Below are 18,492 nucleotides of genomic sequence, written 5' to 3' on the forward strand. Positions count from 1 at the left end.
AACGCCTCTCTTTTGTGACCTCTGTCTCAGTCTATCAACTTTGACCCTATGGTATTAATTTAAACCTCTCGCTCGCTACTATTTTTAACTAAATGAGGCCTAATCCACATACTAAAACCAAGCAGCAGCACAAAGCATAAAGACAATCACTAAATCAACTAGGGCACAAATTCCTGGTTTATGAAGGAATATCATCCAACAAGAGGATGATATCTACTGTATCTACCGCATGATTCCTCTCCCCCCTACTCTCTCTCCCTCTCCCCTACACTCCCTCTCTCTACTCACTCACTCTCTCTCAATCTCACTCTTTCTCTCTCTCTCGCTCTCTCAGTCTCTCTTGCTCTCAATATTTCTCTCTCGCTCTCTCAGTCTTTCTCTTGCTCTCTCTCTCTATCTCTCACTCTCTCTTAATCTCACTCTTTCTCTCTCTCTCGCTCTCTCAGTCTCTCTTGCTCTCAATCTTTCTCTCTCTCTCTCTGAGTGATCATCAGGAGAAAGCCCTTGCTCACCTGGCTGGAATGCGGGCTCTTATCAGATACTTAATTAGGAGACAAAAGAAGAGCGGGATTCATGATTTCCCCTGCGGAATATTATCCCTGTTAGGATCTAATTACTTTCTGAAATGATGCTGATTAATAATGTTTCACTGCCGGCACCTCACACTATGAGGTGCTCACCATGCATAGCTCAACTCTGTGTAGTGCTTTAGTGAGTGAGTGCTTCCTGCTTTTAGTTTTCCTGATTTGTGTTAATTGACTGATAGTGCTTAACAAGGACTCATGCATTGTAGGAGCTTGGGGAGTTGCTAACAATGGTCCTCCGGTTGTTATTTGTGTGGCCACTGCAGTCAGTGCCTATTCTACCTGAACAACATTTATTTTTGTCCACTGTGAGTGTGTGTGTGTGTGTGTGTGAGTGGGGGGGGCATTTTCTTACCTGTCTAACAAAGCTGTTGGAGGTGGTGTCTGAGGAGGTGCTGCCATCTGAGCGTTTGAAGCGACTCTTTCTCTTTGCATACTTCCCCTGTGAGAAAAACATTGACAGAAAGGGGAACGAAAGGAAAGAGACAGACAGGGAAAGAGAGAAATTCATTAGTGGCTGGAACCTGGACATTTATTAATGCATGTTAGTTGGACCATGTTCATCTTTTGAGTTATCAATCAGCCCCAACATACTTTCAGATTCCACACCTCTGGTTTACAAAGACTACACAAGCAGAGTGACATTCCAACAGTGCATTTTCTATTCAAGTAGTAAAAGAAATCTCTTAACCAATCACATCTCCATAAAGCTTATGATGTGATGTTTAAATGAGGAGGTGTTTATTCATAGTCATCAGTTTGCTTGATGGCAGAGATCTAAGGCTGAATGTCATCGGTACTCGGGACAGAAATTAGAATGATCCGTCTGCAAAGGGTTAACACACCTAAGGCAGTTTGAACATTGTCTTTGTCTTCCACTGTGGCAGGCACATTCAACTATCATCCCATATGAGGCCTCCATTGTGTGGCTTTGGGCATCTCTGAACTGTAGATTCTGTCTGGTTGCTAAGTTACTTTTGATAAAAGCTACTGCTAGCTGACGGAGTGAAGGGTGAGTATCAATGCATAATGGCTGATGCATAATGGCGGTTAGTCTGACATCTGAGTGGGTGGTGTGTGCAGCAAATTGCTCTACACTGAAAACCAGTTTAAGTGCAGCACAGACGACAGATATATTTGTAAAGCCTTCATTCATCAAACCTGTCTTTGGTACGGCTGCATTTCTAACACACTACTGAACAAGCCAGACCTACATATTAATATCAAAAATAAAAGCTGGTTAATGAGGGAGGCTTTGAAATAGCCAATCAATATCAACTGTGCATTTCCAGGAGACATACGTTTTATGTACAGCTGGAAAATATGGACTATAAATAAAATCGCAATCACGATTCAGAATTTAAATCTTTTCTTTCTCAAACTGTCCAAGAGTGACAAACCACCCAAGGAATGTTCTTAAAAACATCAATCACATCATTGACAAGTAATAAATATGTGACGTGATGACCCAGTTCAGCATGAGTTGCAAACTAGCAAGAGTTCAAGTATTCAGCATTTGTAAATCTCCACAAAATAAAATGAATTCAGTCCATTGAATACAAACATACCCACAGCCACACACACATACCCACACCCACAGCTCTTTTCCATTAAAGCTGCAGTTGGCAAGATTTTTTTGATCATATTCACTGAAACCGACACTATGCTCCAACAGAACAACATAAATCAGCACACTTTTACCTCCACCTAGAGCCGGCTGTGTGAGATCTGAGTGTCAATCACAGTCTGGTGCAGTCTGGTGCGCACTGACGAGCACAAACTCGATGAGAGGGTGCTAGGTGGTAGTGGGGGAGGGGCATGAGAGTTGTAAACATTAAACATTTTGGCTAAGTCCCCTCAATCTGTCAGACTTGCCAGCTGCAGCTTTATGGACCGGTGCGTGGCCTTGGTGTTGTGTTTCCATAAGGAGCTGTAACATCGGGGACATTAGCTAACAATGCTAGAATTTGCTAAACAGTGCCTAGTAACGACACATGACATTTGGTAGGATCTCACCTCCCATGATGAGTAATGTCCCAGAGAGTGTACTGTCGGTGAGGTGTGTGAGTGCATGGCTGTGCCCTGACCAGTGGTCTTGCTGGCCTGAATGAGGTCCACTGTGGCATTAGTGAGAGCCAGGCCCAGTCACCATGGAAACAAGCACAGGTCTAATTGGGTTTGGTGGCAATCATGAACTGATGCCAGCTGGCAGTTGACACACACACAAACACACACACACACACATTTTGTATTTCTCTCTTTTCACTTCAAAATACATGCATAGACACACGTTTAAAAAGAAAACTCACATGAACCAAATCAAACATAAGCGCACAGCACACACACACGCGCGCAACAAGTTTATCTTGTTGGAGATACCGGACCTAAAGACCAAAAGGATGCCTTGGAGATGGAGATGAGAGACTTCCTGTTGACAAACATCCTTTGGAGTTAATTGGCTAATTAAAGGGCTAGTCAGAGGCAGAGCTTTTCTCTGGAAAAAGGACTGACTGTGTAAAAGAGATTTCAATGTTTTCAAGCCAAATCTACCTGTTTCAGAAATATGACTCAGGTCAATTTTGATACCCCCAAGTGGTATTTAAAAAACACTTTGTTTGACTCTCTCGACTCTCAAAAACACCTACAAATACACACAATCCAGCATTAAACAAATCTGTGTCCCATATGCTGTATAGACTTTAACGTTTCTGAGAAAGCAGACCACCATAGTCACCATGGCTTTCGGTCCAACAAAATAACAATTGTGCTATAAGACAGTGAGACACACACAAACACACACACACAAACACACACACACACACACAAACAAACAAACACACACACACGCACATGCACACGCACACGCACACGCACACGCACACGCACACGCACACGCACACGCACACGCACACACAACCCAACACAACCCACTGAGTGCCACTCACTAACTATCGGGCAGAGAGTCCAGCCCCAGCTCGGGGAGAATGCTCCTGTGGACAGCTTGATGTATTGCCACTCTCACCCCTCTGTGTCGCCAGTCACTTACCTGGAGACAGCACTGCTCAGACACGGCGATAAAGAATATGGGGCATGACTCTGATGGATAAGATAGATACTAGATAGAAACTCAGAGACCTGTCTGTATTTGTCTGTCTATGTTTCTATTATAAGCAATTTGGCTATAGCTTTGCTGATCTTGGCCAGCGTAGGCTACATAATGTTTATGAGCTTACAAGCATATTGAGGACAAACATTCCACCCTGGTTATAGTCTTTCTGTTTCACTGTACGTGCTAATGAAAAATCAAACATTCCACACTGGTTATAGTCTTTCTGTTTCACTGTACGTGTTAATGAAAAATCAGACATGCCACACTGGTTATAGTCTTTCTGTCTCACTGTATGTGCTAATGAAAAATCCAAGCTGTCTCCCCCTTGTCACATTTGTAAATACATTACCATTTATGTGTCATTGGGCAAACGATGCCAAGTGATGTCAAATGCGTAATTCATCATTTATCCTAAATGACTTCAGATCAATACGTAACACATCAGAGAAATAAGTCACTGATGTTGAGAAAAATATGTGAAGTCATTAAACAAAAGCAAAGCTTTATCCTTAAAAACATGGCATCTTTTAAAATAAACTCAAGCTCCAGGATGTTTTGATTTATTCCACTCCAGATCATTTTTGTATGGTAATTGGTGGATAATCTAATCCGGTGACTGTGGTCAGGAAATCGCTTGTAATGCGAATGCAACATTGGGCCATTCCTAGCCCTGCATTACCTTGGTCTGGAATACCACTCAGCGATTGCCATGACAATGGAACTGACCGTGGTGCTGAAAAACAGCCATACTGCTATTGTTGGGCATATATTATACGCAACGTGTCTAAATAATATACTAAAACCACTAACCAACATACAGCTAAACACAAATAAGCTTAATAGCTAAATAGAAATCATTTAAAAAAACATATATTATTAGTGTATTTTTTGTTGGGTCAAGAAACTCATGAATCATTGTTACACCACATTGATCTAGATGCATCATCCATATAGCACCTTTTAATGAATTCCACAAATCAAAAATCAATTTCCTTTGCTATGCCCCTGCCAATCCTCAAGAGTATGTTACAATAGCAGGAGACACACACACACACACCTCAACATGAACCAACTCCAACCAAACAAACAACAAACAGCATCAGCATCAACACGCTGCAGGCACACACAAACACTGAATACAAACTGAATAGAGCAGAGGAGTAGCATTAGGAGGTCAGGAGAGACAGATAGAGAGAAAGACAAGATAGAGACAAGGAGTATGAGATGACAGAGAGAGAGAGAGAGAGAGAGAGAGAGAGAGAGAGAGAGAGGGTGAGTGGGTGGCCATTCCTACAGCACAGAGGTCCTGTGGCTCTCCCTGGCGTTCTCCCCTGCGCTCCCAACCAACCTGCGCCCTGTGCCCTTATGGCATCTGTGCGTGGACTCAGTCATACTGCAGTTCTCACCTGGGGAGAGCAGAGCGCCATAGTGAGCAACTGGGATGTTGTACTAGATCTCTGTGCACCTTCAAAACTTTTCAACGAACCTAAGCTGGAGGTCCTATGTGATTAAACAAACTTAGTCATCCAGTTCACCCAGAGGGCTGAACCGGGCAGCCCTGAGAGCATGCCTACGTTGTGTGTTCCCTCCATTGTGCCGCAATGTTCCCAACTGGCGGATGACTCATGTTTGAAGTGGTGAAGAAGGTTGAAGCTTCTTGAACATGGCCCCGGTCTCAGTGTGTGTGTGTGTGGGGGTGTGTGTTCTGTACAGGTCTTTTTTATATCATCATTCTTTCCTGGTCGATCGAATGACCAATCAAAACCCACGCGAGAGGGCTGTAGAAGCATGAACGCAAATCTACACACACTCTCTCTCTCTCTCTCTCTCTCTCTCTCACTCTCTCTGTCTCTATCTCTATATCTCACACTCTACCAAACACAAATGCACTTAAAACCCACATGAGCAGTGATATCAGCATCATATCCACCCCCTCAGATCTATCTATAGAGAGTACCATACTCTGAGCACCGTAGGTCAGACTCACTCACTCGCTCAAACACTTTGAACGGAATTACATAAATATCATTACATAAATACTATGCAACAGCAGAGATAAGCAGACCACACCTCAATATGCCACAAGTGAACACCTCCATCACAACGCTTCCCTCCTTCTGCACTGGCTAAATTTAGAGTTGATAATGAGAAGGAAGGAAAGACTGGATCAACAAACTGGAGCTTTGACCTGATGACAAAGGATCACTCTTTTGCTCTGTATACTTTATACTTATAAGAGAAGTAAACTTGTGGACAGTATATCCTATACCTTACTGGATGCAACAAGAACTCCAATACTCCCTGACCTAATCCAAAACACTTTTCCCATCCTAGGTGTCCACAACTGTGACACACCTGTAGGCTGGTAGAAAAAAGGTGTTTGTGTGAGAGAGAGACAGAGAGAGAGAGAGAAGTTCTATGAACGCGTGGGCGTGGTTTGAAAGCTGATGGGAAATATTTACACAGAAATGACATCATTAGTTAAAATCAATCAATCCACTGTATTTTTACTATGTTTATAACCACTTGATAAAGAAACGTAGCTTAGTAGCCTACAACTCTTCCATCGTACGTATAAGCTAACACAGCACTTATCACTAATCTCGGCTACCCTACAGCAGATCAGTTTAGTTTTGCCATGAAGTAGCAGAGGCAAAAAAATTAAATTACTTCGCCTATCAGGACCAGGAATCGAGAGAACAGACTAGCAATAAAGCGAAATAGAATGAAAATCATTTTAAAATCTGACCAGGGTGGCAAACAGCCCTGGGCGACATAACATAGGCTACATCCAACATTTTGCTCAGTCTTTGAAGCATTGCCAATATTTTCAACATCAGAAGTTCATCATTTGTTACACTTGGGATTACAGGCTAGGCTATTCCTACGTGTTTCGAAGTGTCTAAGCAGTTAATTTGGCTAGGCAGCATCCTTTTCCATTGGCTACCAACACAACATCCAAACGAAAAAAACAACCTTCTATCATTCAAAAACCGCGACAACCTAGGGACATTTAGAGATCAACAGGCTGCCAGAGAGGATAGCAGTGTATTTCTTTAGAACCTTTTCCGCTATCTTGTATTTGGGTGTGTATGGGCTATGTGCGTAAACTGCCTGTATATGCGCGCGTTGATGTTCTTTTATCCTACCTGTGCGTGCGAACCGTGATCGAACATGTCCATTTGAATCTCCTGGGTTGAAGTGGAAGGTGTCCTGGACATACTACTTTTCTGGACCATTGATTTTACCTTTCAACTCTGGTTATTATTGTTTCATATAATGTACTTTTCTCACTGTAGCCTACGCATCGTTGGATGAAATTACGGTCGCTCCTTTCTTGGTTTTCCTTCTGTCTTCTCTTCTGACGTTTTTATCGCCTCGCAGCTGCTCCTCAGTTTCCCGTAGCAGTCCTATCCACCTCGCGCAGACAATACAGTACGCTCGTGATTCCAGCTGCCAAGCGTAGAGCCACGCCTCAAGAAGCTGGCACCGCCTCCTAAACCTAATCGAACAATCGGTGGTGACCACGGCGGGGCTTCCGGGATCTTGCCGTCGAGATTGGGCAAGAAGGAAGGCAGTTAAAGCGGAGACTGGGGCTGAGAGATGCCTGGATATGCGGAATCTAGGCCTGCTTCGCTATAATCACCCATCCTTGTATTGGCAAATGAATAGGCAACATCACCAGAGTTATTGTTCAATGGTTCATTTGCAAACCCATGCTTATGAGTGAAAAAGATAGGAGGAGAAAAAAAGATGAAAGGTGAAAGCTGAAGCCATGAAGCTGATCCTTTGTTAGAAGCTCCACTACATAGGATAGGCTTTCCAGAAGACAAGAGATAGCTTAGGCTACTGAGGACTTGTTTACTTTAATTTATACGTGCATTTTATTAACGTTTTATTGGCACTGGCTACGAATCGTAGGTCTAAACGTTGCGTCTCAAAGAAATTCAACATAGCCTAGGCCTATAGATTAATGATTCCAAGACACACAACGTTGGTAAATTAAATAATTTTAAGTATTTTAAGTATTGCAACAATTTACTACATACTAAGCTTCTGGCGAAACAGCAGGAAGTTTTTCACAATTCAACAGGTGCGTAATTCACAGAAGAGACCGAAAAGTGTTGAGGGCATCGGAGAACCGTGATGATAAAGATTCGGTTGAAACAGCACCGACTCGTGGCGATGCTGGGTAATGAAGAAAACACACGCCATCAGTGAAACATTTTGGGATATACCACTATGTCGTACATAGGGGTAATATTAGGCTATACATCTTTAATAATAGCATGCTTCACCATTAGAATAATCAAAATATCATTATTTATACATTTATACAATACACACAGCTGCAGTTAAACAAAATAAGATATGGCTATTTAAAATGAAAATAACTTTAGGTTGCATCTTACACACCCCTGATTGTTTTATTCTTATAATCCATTACGTCAGTCTATTTCGATTCCGCACTCTCTGCCGTAGCCATGAGGTAAGGAAGTAGCTGATAAAATATACCTTTGCTTTCTACACAAACTGCAGAAATCTGTCACAAAGTTCACGAGTAAATATGCTGGTCATAGCATGGGTTGTCAAAGAGACTCAATGGAATGGAAAAGCAAACCGTGTCAATTTTGGCCTGTGCTACGATGTCAGCTAACATGGACGCCATGTTGCTGTTCATGGATATGAGGCCCAAGATGAGCTGTCGCACTAAAATGCACGACGCTTAAAGAGATGGGCTTAGAACATAGTAGTGCTCCAAATTTCAATCAACAAGTTTGCAGATTAGTCGTTTGTAATGGTTGTGTTCTGTATGCTAACACCCACATGCAGCCGAGAGCAGGTTTTGATAACGCTACGTGTACATGATCTGTCAAGTTTGTAGCTATCGCTAGCCAACCTAGAGGATGTGCAGTATGATTGGGTCATGCTTGTTTTCTGTCTGTGTCGCACAGTGTTGTCCCACCTTTGTTATACCTAATGAGTAGTGTAAATTCTGAACAATGTTCACAGTCTAGACAACACTATCTTGAGGAGGCATGCATGAATAAGAAGAGGTGGGATTTGATAACCTACAAAATACTGCTGGCTAGGATGATTGCAAGAACCAGCATGATCTAACGGGCTCTTTCCTGTTATTTTTCCTCAGCATGCTCAGGCTTCAAAAGCGCCTGGCGTCCAGCGTCTTGCGCTGTGGCAAGAAGAAGGTTTGGCTGGACCCTAACGAGACTAACGAAATCGCCAATGCAAATTCCCGTAAGAGAGCCATGCTAAGAATACATTCACTTTCCTTGTCCCTGCTCATTTTAGAACTGCCCCCCTTGTTTTGTTGTTGTTGTATAAAATCACCATGATCACCATGACATATCTCCTTGTTTTTGTGAAATTAGAATAAACATGTACCACATCACTGCATCACCCCAGTGCTCCATCGCCCTTATTAACATCCTAAACTCCTCAACTTTCATCACCTTTAGGGCAGCAGATCCGTAAGCTGGTGAAGGATGGTCTGATTATCAGGAAGCCGGTGACGGTCCACTCACGTGCCCGCTGCCGCAAGAACACACTGGCACGGCGCAAAGGCCGCCATATGGGCATCGGTGAGTGGCAACAAGGGAGTGTTGTCAGTACATCTAGTATAGAACCATGCACTTTTGAAAACGATTTCGATAAGGTGCCACCTCATATATATATATATATTTTGGCCACATGATTTTGAAGATTCTTATATAACTATTTGTATTTGTTTGACTTCATCATTAGTATACATGGTACCTTTTGCCATGAAATAGCTGTGCTGATATGGTATTAAACCTAAATGTACTAACTTACTGATCAGTACTGAACAATACTCTGAGCTGGTGTAGCTGTAAGGGAATGTTGCTTAATTACCGTAATTCCACATGTTGGGTGTAATTCTTCAAAAAAGCTAAGCCAGTGCCAGATCAGATGGATTACTACCCACCAACATCAGAGTATTTTGTTAGTTGCTAGATGATCTCAGAGGTTAACCATTGTATCCATTCAGTGCATCTTACATGAGTGAAAACATCCAACAAAGCCAGCAAAGGAGCTACAGTTGTTACCGATGTTACCACATATGGTAGTTGCTGATCATTTATAGTAACACTAGTGCAGTCTGTTCTGTTTGTACACAAACATTTGACCCTCATCCCAAGGATGTTTTCAGGTGTTTTTTTGTTTGCAGTGGTGTTGATTACTGATGGGCTTTTTGCACAGGTAAGAGGAAGGGCACAGCCAACGCTCGCATGCCTGAAAAGCTCTGCTGGATGAGACGAATGAGAATACTGCGCCGGTTGCTACGGAGATACAGAGAGTCGAAGAAGATTGACAGGCACATGTGAGTAGTCGGTCTGGTCAGTGGTAGTCCTCTTAAATGTCCAAAGGGGGGCACTCTACTGCCAACATATAAACATAAGGCCCAGTGAGTTTGTTCAAAGTAAAAGTATGGTATGGCAAAGTATGGTATGAATACAAACCACATACATCTCGTAATATGCATTTAATTAAATTGAATTGTGTAAATTCAGTGGGTGTGGAATTTTTTTTAATCAGGCTGGAAACATTCTTTTCTCAGTCTAGCATTGGTGTCATTGTATGTCAGATACAATTCAATGTAGCAAACTACTGAAGGGACAGCATTGGCTGTATTTTTAGTTGCATTCTAACATTTGAATGAAACAATTCTAAAATAGCATTGAGTTTCTTTTACAAGCTCATGTGGGACTGGTGGAAAAGCTTATAATTTATTGTCATTTTTTTTCCCACTGACCTCCCATGAATCACTATTAGGCAGCATTTATCTTATTGGAACAGTTCAGCTGACTAGAAGTTCCAGCCCTTACTGTTCCCTCCTCTATGCTGCTCGTCATTGCTGGGCAAGGCTTGGAAAGGAGGCAGAAAAAAACGCCATCTTAGAAGCCATTTCTAGGTGCATGTTGAACTGTTAGACTCCACTGCTCCCTCCAGTGGTGACTGGGGTGCTTGTCAGGTGAGGGGATGTTCCGTAGAGTGGTGGGAACTGTGAGCCAGGCTTCTTCCTGTTACCCACGTGTCGCACAGCTGAGACGGTCACAGAGTTCAGAGGGGTGGCGAAAGCCTGTGTTCCTCAAGTGTTTTGTGTTCTCATGGTTGGTTGTTTTTAAAAAAATAAAAAATATTTTGCTCTGCTCTTCCTGACCGCAGGTACCACAGCCTGTATCTGAAAGCGAAGGGAAACGTATTCAAGAACAAGCGCATCCTCATGGAGCACATCCACAAACTCAAGGCAGACAAGGCCCGCAAGAAGCTCCTGGCGTAAGACTCCTCTCAAACCTTATAAGGCCACTCCAGTGCAGGACAGCCCACAACAACTCTCTTCATACCCCCACTGTGTAGTGTCCATCAGCTGGATATTTGCTTTTACTTTCACATTTGACTTGCATTAGGTGAAGAAGAGATTGAATGGAATGCAGGGGATATACTTGCTTTTAAAGGTGCTCTAAGCGATGCCACATGTTTTTTAGGCTAAAACATTTTATGTCACTTACTGCAAACATCACCTAACCAACCGCTAGCTGTCTGTGTCCTGAATACACTGTAAAAAAAAAACGCGATCTCTGTAGACAGCCCAGGCTTCAAAAATGGCAACAAAAACAACCTGGGCAAACCTAGCCCATAAAAACCTAACGAACTGTTCCAGCAAATCAGACGAGATGCGCGTTTAGGAGAGTTTCAATTGCACTTCAGCAGCACGGGAAGAAGTAGCGAGCTAGCTCTCTGTTTTGTTTAAAAGGTAACAGAAGTAACGTTACCCAGCATCGCTTAGAGCACCTTTTACAACACATACTGTACGTGTAGGCACCATGGCCGTCATGTGTATCCTGCATCTGTTCGGTGCGCTGGTTGTGCACATCCAGAAATTAACACAATGCGTCCGAGAGATGCCGCATTCATATGGGTATGTAGATGGTATAGGCATGTTATGTGACGTACATTAGCATGCGAGACCAGCTTTATTTACAACTTGAATATGATATCCCCAGCCTAATCATCCAGTGTCGCACACAAGTATCTCTTTTTTTCTCTCTCATATTCACCCCCCATTTATGTCTGTCTGTTTTCAGTGACCAGGCTGAGGCACGTCGCACAAAGACCCGGGAGGCCCGTAAGCGCAGAGAGGAACGGCTGCAGGCCAAGAAGGAGGAGATCATCAAGACTCTGTCTAAGGAGGAGGAAACTACCAAAAAATGAAAATAATAATGATTAAAAATCCTCTCCTACTCCCCTGTTCTCCCAACAGATGTATTGCGCTTTTTTCGCTGTATATGGTGATAACATTATTGAGTTGTACAGACAGAATAAATTGTACAGTGAGAGTGAAGTCTGCTTCCACGTGTGTATGTGTGATCAGATGCTGTGAGATTAGTTTGCTGTTGATAATAAAAAATGAAAGAAAAAATATCTGCATTGGTGTCCCTGTTGTCTTGTAATACAAACAAAAGCCAAATGTGACTAGTGGTTCAGTAGACACAGAAATTTGGAGCTCTGTAGACCACTATTGAGGGAGGCCAGAAAGGAGTTTGGACACATTTGGAAGTAGCATCACAAGATTAGATTAGATTCAACTTTATTGTCATTGTGCAGAGTACAAGTACAGAGACAACGAAATGTCTCAAATTGTCTAATCAGAAGTGCAAAAAAATGGAATGTGATCTGCACAGTATGGCAGGTGATGCATAAACAGTACAAGATATATATACTGCCGTGTAGACAATAGTATGCAGTTAAGAAGAAGTGGAAACGACTTATGCATGTAATGTGGGACTGCTCTAAGATTTATGATTTTTGGAATAAGGTATTAGTCATTAGGGGGACTCGACTTCATAGTCGCCTGCAGCCGTCTTAAGCTGACTGCATAACGTGATTATTTTTGAGATTCTGATACCTTTTTAACCATGACACAATTCCGGTTTGAAAACGTTATCTCAGAAAAACGTTATCTCAGAATCTCAGAAATAATCACGTTATGTAGTCAGCTTAAGACAGCTGCAGGCGACTACATGAAGTTGAATCCCCCTATTGTCTGATCTGGTTGATATTCAGCTCCCCATGGACCCTGGTTTACACCTTCTCTAAACTCTAAACTTGAATGCATGAATGAGCTTTGGTTAGCTGGTCTAACAGCAGCCAAACAGATCAATGTTCAAGTTTGGGTTCCATCGCTATGGAATTGCCAGAGTTCAGAACATTTTACTGGAGAGAAACTAAGTGGATTATTCTATAAAAGCCTACTGACTGTGCTACATTGATGGTTGGGGATAAAATAAGGTGGAATGGTTTACAGTAGGCCTAATAAATAACTATAATGTGCAATGTATTAACAGTAACCTTATGAGAGCAGAATAGATATGGATGAACATATGAACTATTCTGCCTAAAGGTTATCAAGATTGTGAAGAAGTGTACTTTCAGGTAGTATTGAAAAGCTGGTCAGTAGCTGCTTTATTGCTGATGTAATATCGCAGCTGTTTAGACCACAGAAATCAGCCATGATGTGCTTACTAAGGATATACCTAAACTTAAGGAGATATCTGCTTGGGTAAACCAAGGCCGTAATCATACTATACACTGCTCAAAAAAATTAAGGGAACACTTACAGTTTTTCACAACTGCTAAAACACATTTTTTGAAACCTTGCACACTTTTCTCCTCTCTCACAGAACGTCTGACAGTTCTCCCAACATCAAACAATTGCCTCACAACAGTTTCACCTGTGCTCAAAACCAAACAATGTCAAAGTATGCATGTGTGATTAAAGTGTTCTCTGAGACTTTGAGATATGTGAAAGTGTTAGAAAAACCATGAAATACCATTTAAAAAAAAGTGGATACAGATTGGTCATTTCTGCCTTCTCTCTCAGCCCTTTGTTTCCTGTAGCCTAACATTTGACCAGTGTTGAACTAGGTAGTCCTAGGTACCAGTTGAACTAGGTAGTCCTTTACCCTGGAAATCCAGAGTTCTCGCGAGAGCACAATGGAATTGTCTCTGCGAGACACTCTGGCAATGAGCAATTGATGCACGTTTTTACCCCTTGCATCCCGTGGAACCAATCAAATCGGCGTATCTGATATATGCGGGCCAGAGGCGAGATAAACTGATGACGACAGCGCTGCAATGTTGGAGGTCAGTAAACATTGGTTGTAGTGTTATCCAATTGCGTCAAAGTCCGAAATCATTCAGAGTAAGCATTGGTCTAGTGTTATCCAATTGCGTGCAGTGAGATTTTCAAATGCATGCTTGGTGCCGTCCCTCGAGTTGGGCCATTACATGTTCGTGGCCAGACCCTTAATCTCTCTAGATTTTCCAGGCTAGTACTTACACTTAATTTCAGCAAGGACGTGTTTGAAACCGTAATATTAACGTCTACAGTAATTTTATGTTGGAACTGTAATTGTGGAGACAAACTATATTTTGCTAAATGTGTCAGAAATTGCATGAATATGTTTTTAATTAAAAATATCCTTTAGCAGTGTGACATCACACTCTGCGCTGAATGAATAACTTATTACACAATAACCATACCATCATACTACAACTTTGTCACTGGTTCACCTTTTCCGGTTAAAATGGAATAGGACATTCATTCATCATTTAAAATATATAGTTGACCCCAGTCCCAGACAAAGTCCTTTTAGGCAAGTCTCTCCACTTGGCGGCCATATTGCAACGCTTTTTGGGCACTTATCAGGCATCTATTTCAGGTACAACTGCACAGGTGCAAGGCTTCAAGACACCAGCTGCGAGATCACAACACATGATTGGCACGACATAGCCTATTCACAACATACCACATGATTGGCACAATGTATTCACAACTGTCATGTTTGTGTTACGATCTAACCCCATACATTTCTATGGGAGATTCTTTGAGTGCTGTGTCTCCTCATTAGAAAGTCTCAGACACTGACCCAGGGCAATTCTGTGACATCATAACTTTTGTTTCACAACAGACGGTGGAATGATGTCTGGTCTTGTGGTTAAACATGACTCATTGAGAAACTCATCAGGACCAGGAATAAAAACTTGTGACAAGACGGTGAGTGTCTACCTCACATAGATCTATTTACCAGAAATCAGTTCCTGCCATTATATTGACATAAACACATGGGATGATTATCTGTTTCTTTAGTATTGGTTTTCCCGTTTTCCTGTGTGTCATTCATCATATAATGGGCCATGGTAATATATCCACTCAAAGGCATACTCAGAAAGCAGATAAGACATGCAACTGCATTTGCATTGCAAAGGCATTTTAAGCATTGTTGAATATCGGGACTCGGGAGGGACATGTTTATGCTAACAGCCTTGTAGGACACTACTTCTTCATTCCACAGCTGCATCTGTTCCTCACCAGGAATAATCCTTTATCGCACATGAGTGTGTGTGCGCACGTGTGCATGTGCATGTGTGTGATTCTCTCCTCCTTCGTGACTTGCCTAACTGACAATGACCATTGCTCTCTGTTTGGTTGTTTCAAGTTAGGGGCGGCACATTGTCATTCATTTATTTATTTATAGGACAGCGCACATTCATTAACATTTCTGTAAATGTTCCAGTGTTAGCCAGCCGCCTAATTTTCCACTGTAGTCCTTTGGCAAGATGTTATGAGAACCATCAATTGACTTGGTCAGTTGTTCCCAGATGTCGAGAAAAAAACATACACAAGGAAAAACACAAGAGCGTTCACACAACTTCACAGATACAACATAAAACATTAACAGGCACTCCTAGAAATGGGCAGAATACATGGTGTGTGATACTACAGATATTAAAGGCACACTATACAGGTTTTTTAGCTTAATATTCAAGTTTTTTTTAGCTTAATTTACCTTCATTTAACAGCTTCAGAGTCATTGGAATGGTTATATGATGATATTCGGGTTGAATGGTGGCCGTCTCGCTTCCCCCTAGCGCCTGTGAGCGGAAAAACCACCCTTGCAACTGTGGGCCGGCGGGCCGACGGCCTCAGTGTCAGGAAGTATAACGAGTGCAACGAATTGCTTTACTGCATTCAAATACACATACACGCCAGGCACCGGCTAGAAAAAGTTAGCAATGGAGTTTCTCAGACATTCGTCATGACAGAGCCAGCGAAAAAGAAGCAAAAACCGAGAAAACAGTAAGGAATATGCCAATACTGCATAGTTTACCTTTAAGAATTAAAAGTGTTCACATGTCTGAAGCCAGTCCTTAAGATGTTGAGAGAAAGTGTGTTGGAAAGTACAACAACAAGAGAGACTACACAGTCCCCCCCTTAGGGCAGATCTTGCAGCTCTACTGATGGAGTTTTTCTGTTTTATGAGAGCACAGAGTAGTTTTGTTATGTTTTCCCAGCTAAGGATTTTATTATCAAGAATATTGCAGTGATGATAAGATTTGTATTTTCTGTCTAATACCTTGAGAGCTTGCTTGTAAAGTGAGAGAATAGGCTTCAGTGCTCAGATAATGTGCCCAGATAATCCCTGTTCTGCCTCTGCCCCACCCTGTAGTGAGGACACTCAGGCAACAGGCCCAAGAGCTGCTGCTGTGCAGCATGTCCAAATCAGTAGCCATATAAGAGGCTGCAGATTATGGCTGAGGCATCTCTCCATGCAGCAGTGATCTACTGCGGAGTCAATGAAAGTGAGTGCCAAGTGTATTACTGTGATTAGAGTCTCTACAGAGTCAGTCATTAGCATTAGTTACAGTTAGGCATCCAAAAGAGCACTTAAAGCAGTCACTGATGAAGAGCGGGCACTGCAAGAGAGTGAGTGAGACAGGTCAGAAAATGAGTGTGTGTGTATGCATATGTGTGTGTGTGTGTGTGAGAGAGAGAGAGAGCGTGTTCATGTACATGTGTGTGCATGTGAGTGTGTGCATTTAAATACATGCAAAAATGCAGCTACTTTGTGTTGTGCTGCAGTGGATGAAAGCCAAATCAGCTGTTAATGATATGGATGTACATGTAAATGCCCAGACAGCTGTGGGGTGTGTGTTTGTAACCTAAAGCCTGTCTGCCATGGTGTGTGCGCATACATCTGCTCGTGACCAAGTGCATTCTGTCCGGCAGATTCCTGTGCGGTGTCTCACATGTGTGCACTGGAACACACAGCAGTTTCCTGTCTTGATGCATTACGTCCAATACGTCACACATCTTCACAGACTGCAAAAATATTTCTTTCCTGAGCACATTGTTTGTGCGTCTCTCTCTCACGCATAGACGCACACACACGCACGCACACACACATACACACACAGCTCTGGCAGCTCACATAAATTCTGCACAGAGGTATAGGCTTGGATCAAAGTAAACATCTGCTAACTTCAAGTCAACATGTCTGCAACCTAGAAGACCATTAGAGAGATCAGCCCATGGTCTCTTTCTCTCTCTCTCTCTTTTCCCTCTTTCCACACACACACACACACACACACACAAAGCTGATTAAAAGTGAGTGTCATGGTTTGAAAGTAGCATGTTGGATAAATAAATAAAACACTGGCCTACCAAATGTTTGTGTGTGTTTGTGTGAGTGTGAATACGAGCGTTGCTGTGTATGTCTGTATGTGTGTATTTGTGCTTGAGGCTGCATTTATGCCAGTGTGTGACTGCATTTGAGTGTGTATGTGTGTGCGTGTATCTGAGAGAGAGAGAGTGTGTGTGTTTGTCTGGGGGGAAATGGGTCACTTCCTTGGTGCACGCTTGTGACATCAGACAGCCAGGGCAAACAAAAGGAGATATTGTTCTTTCCTCACAGGCACACATGGTCCTGTGCAGGGGGGAGTCTGGGGAGGAGACAGCTTGTCCTTCTCTACATTATCACAGATAATAATGCAGATTGTGCTGGCATTGATGCACTTATAACCAACTCTCTGTCTCTGCACATTCCAGTCCCTATCCCATGACTTTGTCTGTCATCTTTACTACTCATTCCATCTTCAACCATCTCTCTCTCTTTCTCTCTAGCTCTCCTCTTCTCCATCCCACATTCCCAAAATATGTGCTTTTGTATTTCCTAGTGTGTTTGTGTGCAACCCCATTGTTGCCAAAGTGAGCGTACTTGACACAGCTGATATAAGGCAAGAATTTCAATTGCTTGTGTGAAGGCTTGTTACAGTATTTGTACAGTACACTCATGATAACATTACTGACAACACAAAAGAATTTTTACAAAATGGCCTTGCAGTTTTTCTCTCTCACGCAGAAGTGCACTCACACTCATTTATTCGTTACATAGCACCCCCGCTACACGCTACCCTATTGCTTAAAGTGCAACAGTGGAGACTGTCCAGTTTTTTCCCCCTTCCCCTCCCCCTCTCTTCCAGAGAACATTCCCCCATTTCTGCTTTCCCCTCCTCTAAATCAGTCAGACACACAGAACCCCTTGACCACTCTCAGAAATCAAGAATGAATAGCAACCGCTTTAGTGGTTTTTTACTAGTGCTTCTGGCATTTTCTTCTCTGGCTCCCTTTCTACCCCCTCTCTCTCACTCTCTGCCTCAGCAGAAACCTGGCTGAGGCGGGTGTGGGGTTATTGAGGGGAGAACTCACACCAGAGGATCTGATAGGCTGATAGCCACTGCCCCAAGTAGTTACTAACTCTGATTGGATGGTGTGAAAAAAAGGGGAAAAATAGCTTGCACTCCAAACACACACTTACACACACACCCCCCCACACACACACAGAGAGGGAAAGAGAGAGAGAGAGAGAGAGAGAGAAAGAGAGAGCCTTGGACGCGAATTCAGTACCAGGCACTCAT

At 42.6% G+C, this 18,492-nt stretch overlaps 2 protein-coding genes across 12 annotated transcripts in view; one reads left to right on the forward strand and one right to left on the reverse strand.

Annotated features, from left to right (window-relative positions):
• cacnb1 (calcium channel, voltage-dependent, beta 1 subunit) overlaps positions 1-7,132 on the reverse strand; it is a 32,091-nt gene extending 24,959 nt beyond the window's left edge. For all 10 annotated transcript variants that reach the window (XM_048244790.1, XM_048244789.1, XM_048244787.1 and 7 more), the window contains exons 1-2: positions 6,843-7,132; positions 940-1,026 (exon numbers count right to left, since the gene is read on the reverse strand). In XM_048244790.1, the coding sequence (XP_048100747.1) occupies positions 940-1,026; positions 6,843-6,932 (177 nt within the window). In that variant the 5' untranslated portion in view covers positions 6,933-7,132. The remainder of the gene's footprint in view (positions 1-939; positions 1,027-6,842) is intronic.
• A 965-nt stretch (positions 7,133-8,097) lies between these two features.
• On the forward strand, positions 8,098-12,081 carry LOC125296038 (60S ribosomal protein L19-like). 2 transcript variants are annotated; one of them, XM_048245674.1, is made up of 6 exons: positions 8,098-8,182; positions 8,843-8,949; positions 9,171-9,293; positions 9,934-10,054; positions 10,900-11,010; positions 11,820-12,081. In XM_048245674.1, the coding sequence occupies exons 1-6, from the start codon at positions 8,178-8,180 to the stop codon at positions 11,944-11,946; spliced, it is 594 nt and encodes a 197-aa protein (XP_048101631.1). In that variant the 5' UTR covers positions 8,098-8,177; the 3' UTR covers positions 11,947-12,081. The 2 variants fall into 2 exon arrangements, with proteins under 2 accessions (XP_048101631.1, XP_048101630.1); XM_048245673.1 differs by lacking the exon at positions 8,098-8,182 and adding an exon at positions 8,722-8,750.
• The last annotated feature ends 6,411 nt before the right edge of the window (positions 12,082-18,492 follow it).

This window comes from Alosa alosa, chromosome 6 (assembly GCF_017589495.1).
Source record: "Alosa alosa isolate M-15738 ecotype Scorff River chromosome 6, AALO_Geno_1.1, whole genome shotgun sequence".
NCBI lineage: Eukaryota > Metazoa > Chordata > Actinopteri > Clupeiformes > Clupeidae > Alosa > Alosa alosa.

Bases quoted from the DNA above. Each gene is read 5' to 3' on its own strand.
- LOC125296038 (XM_048245673.1), top strand. The intron at 8,950-9,170 runs GTAAGAGAGCCA...CATCACCTTTAG, and splicing joins AATCGCCAATGCAAATTCCC to GGCAGCAGATCCGTAAGCTG. The intron at 11,011-11,819 runs GTAAGACTCCTC...GTCTGTTTTCAG, and splicing joins GCCCGCAAGAAGCTCCTGGC to TGACCAGGCTGAGGCACGTC.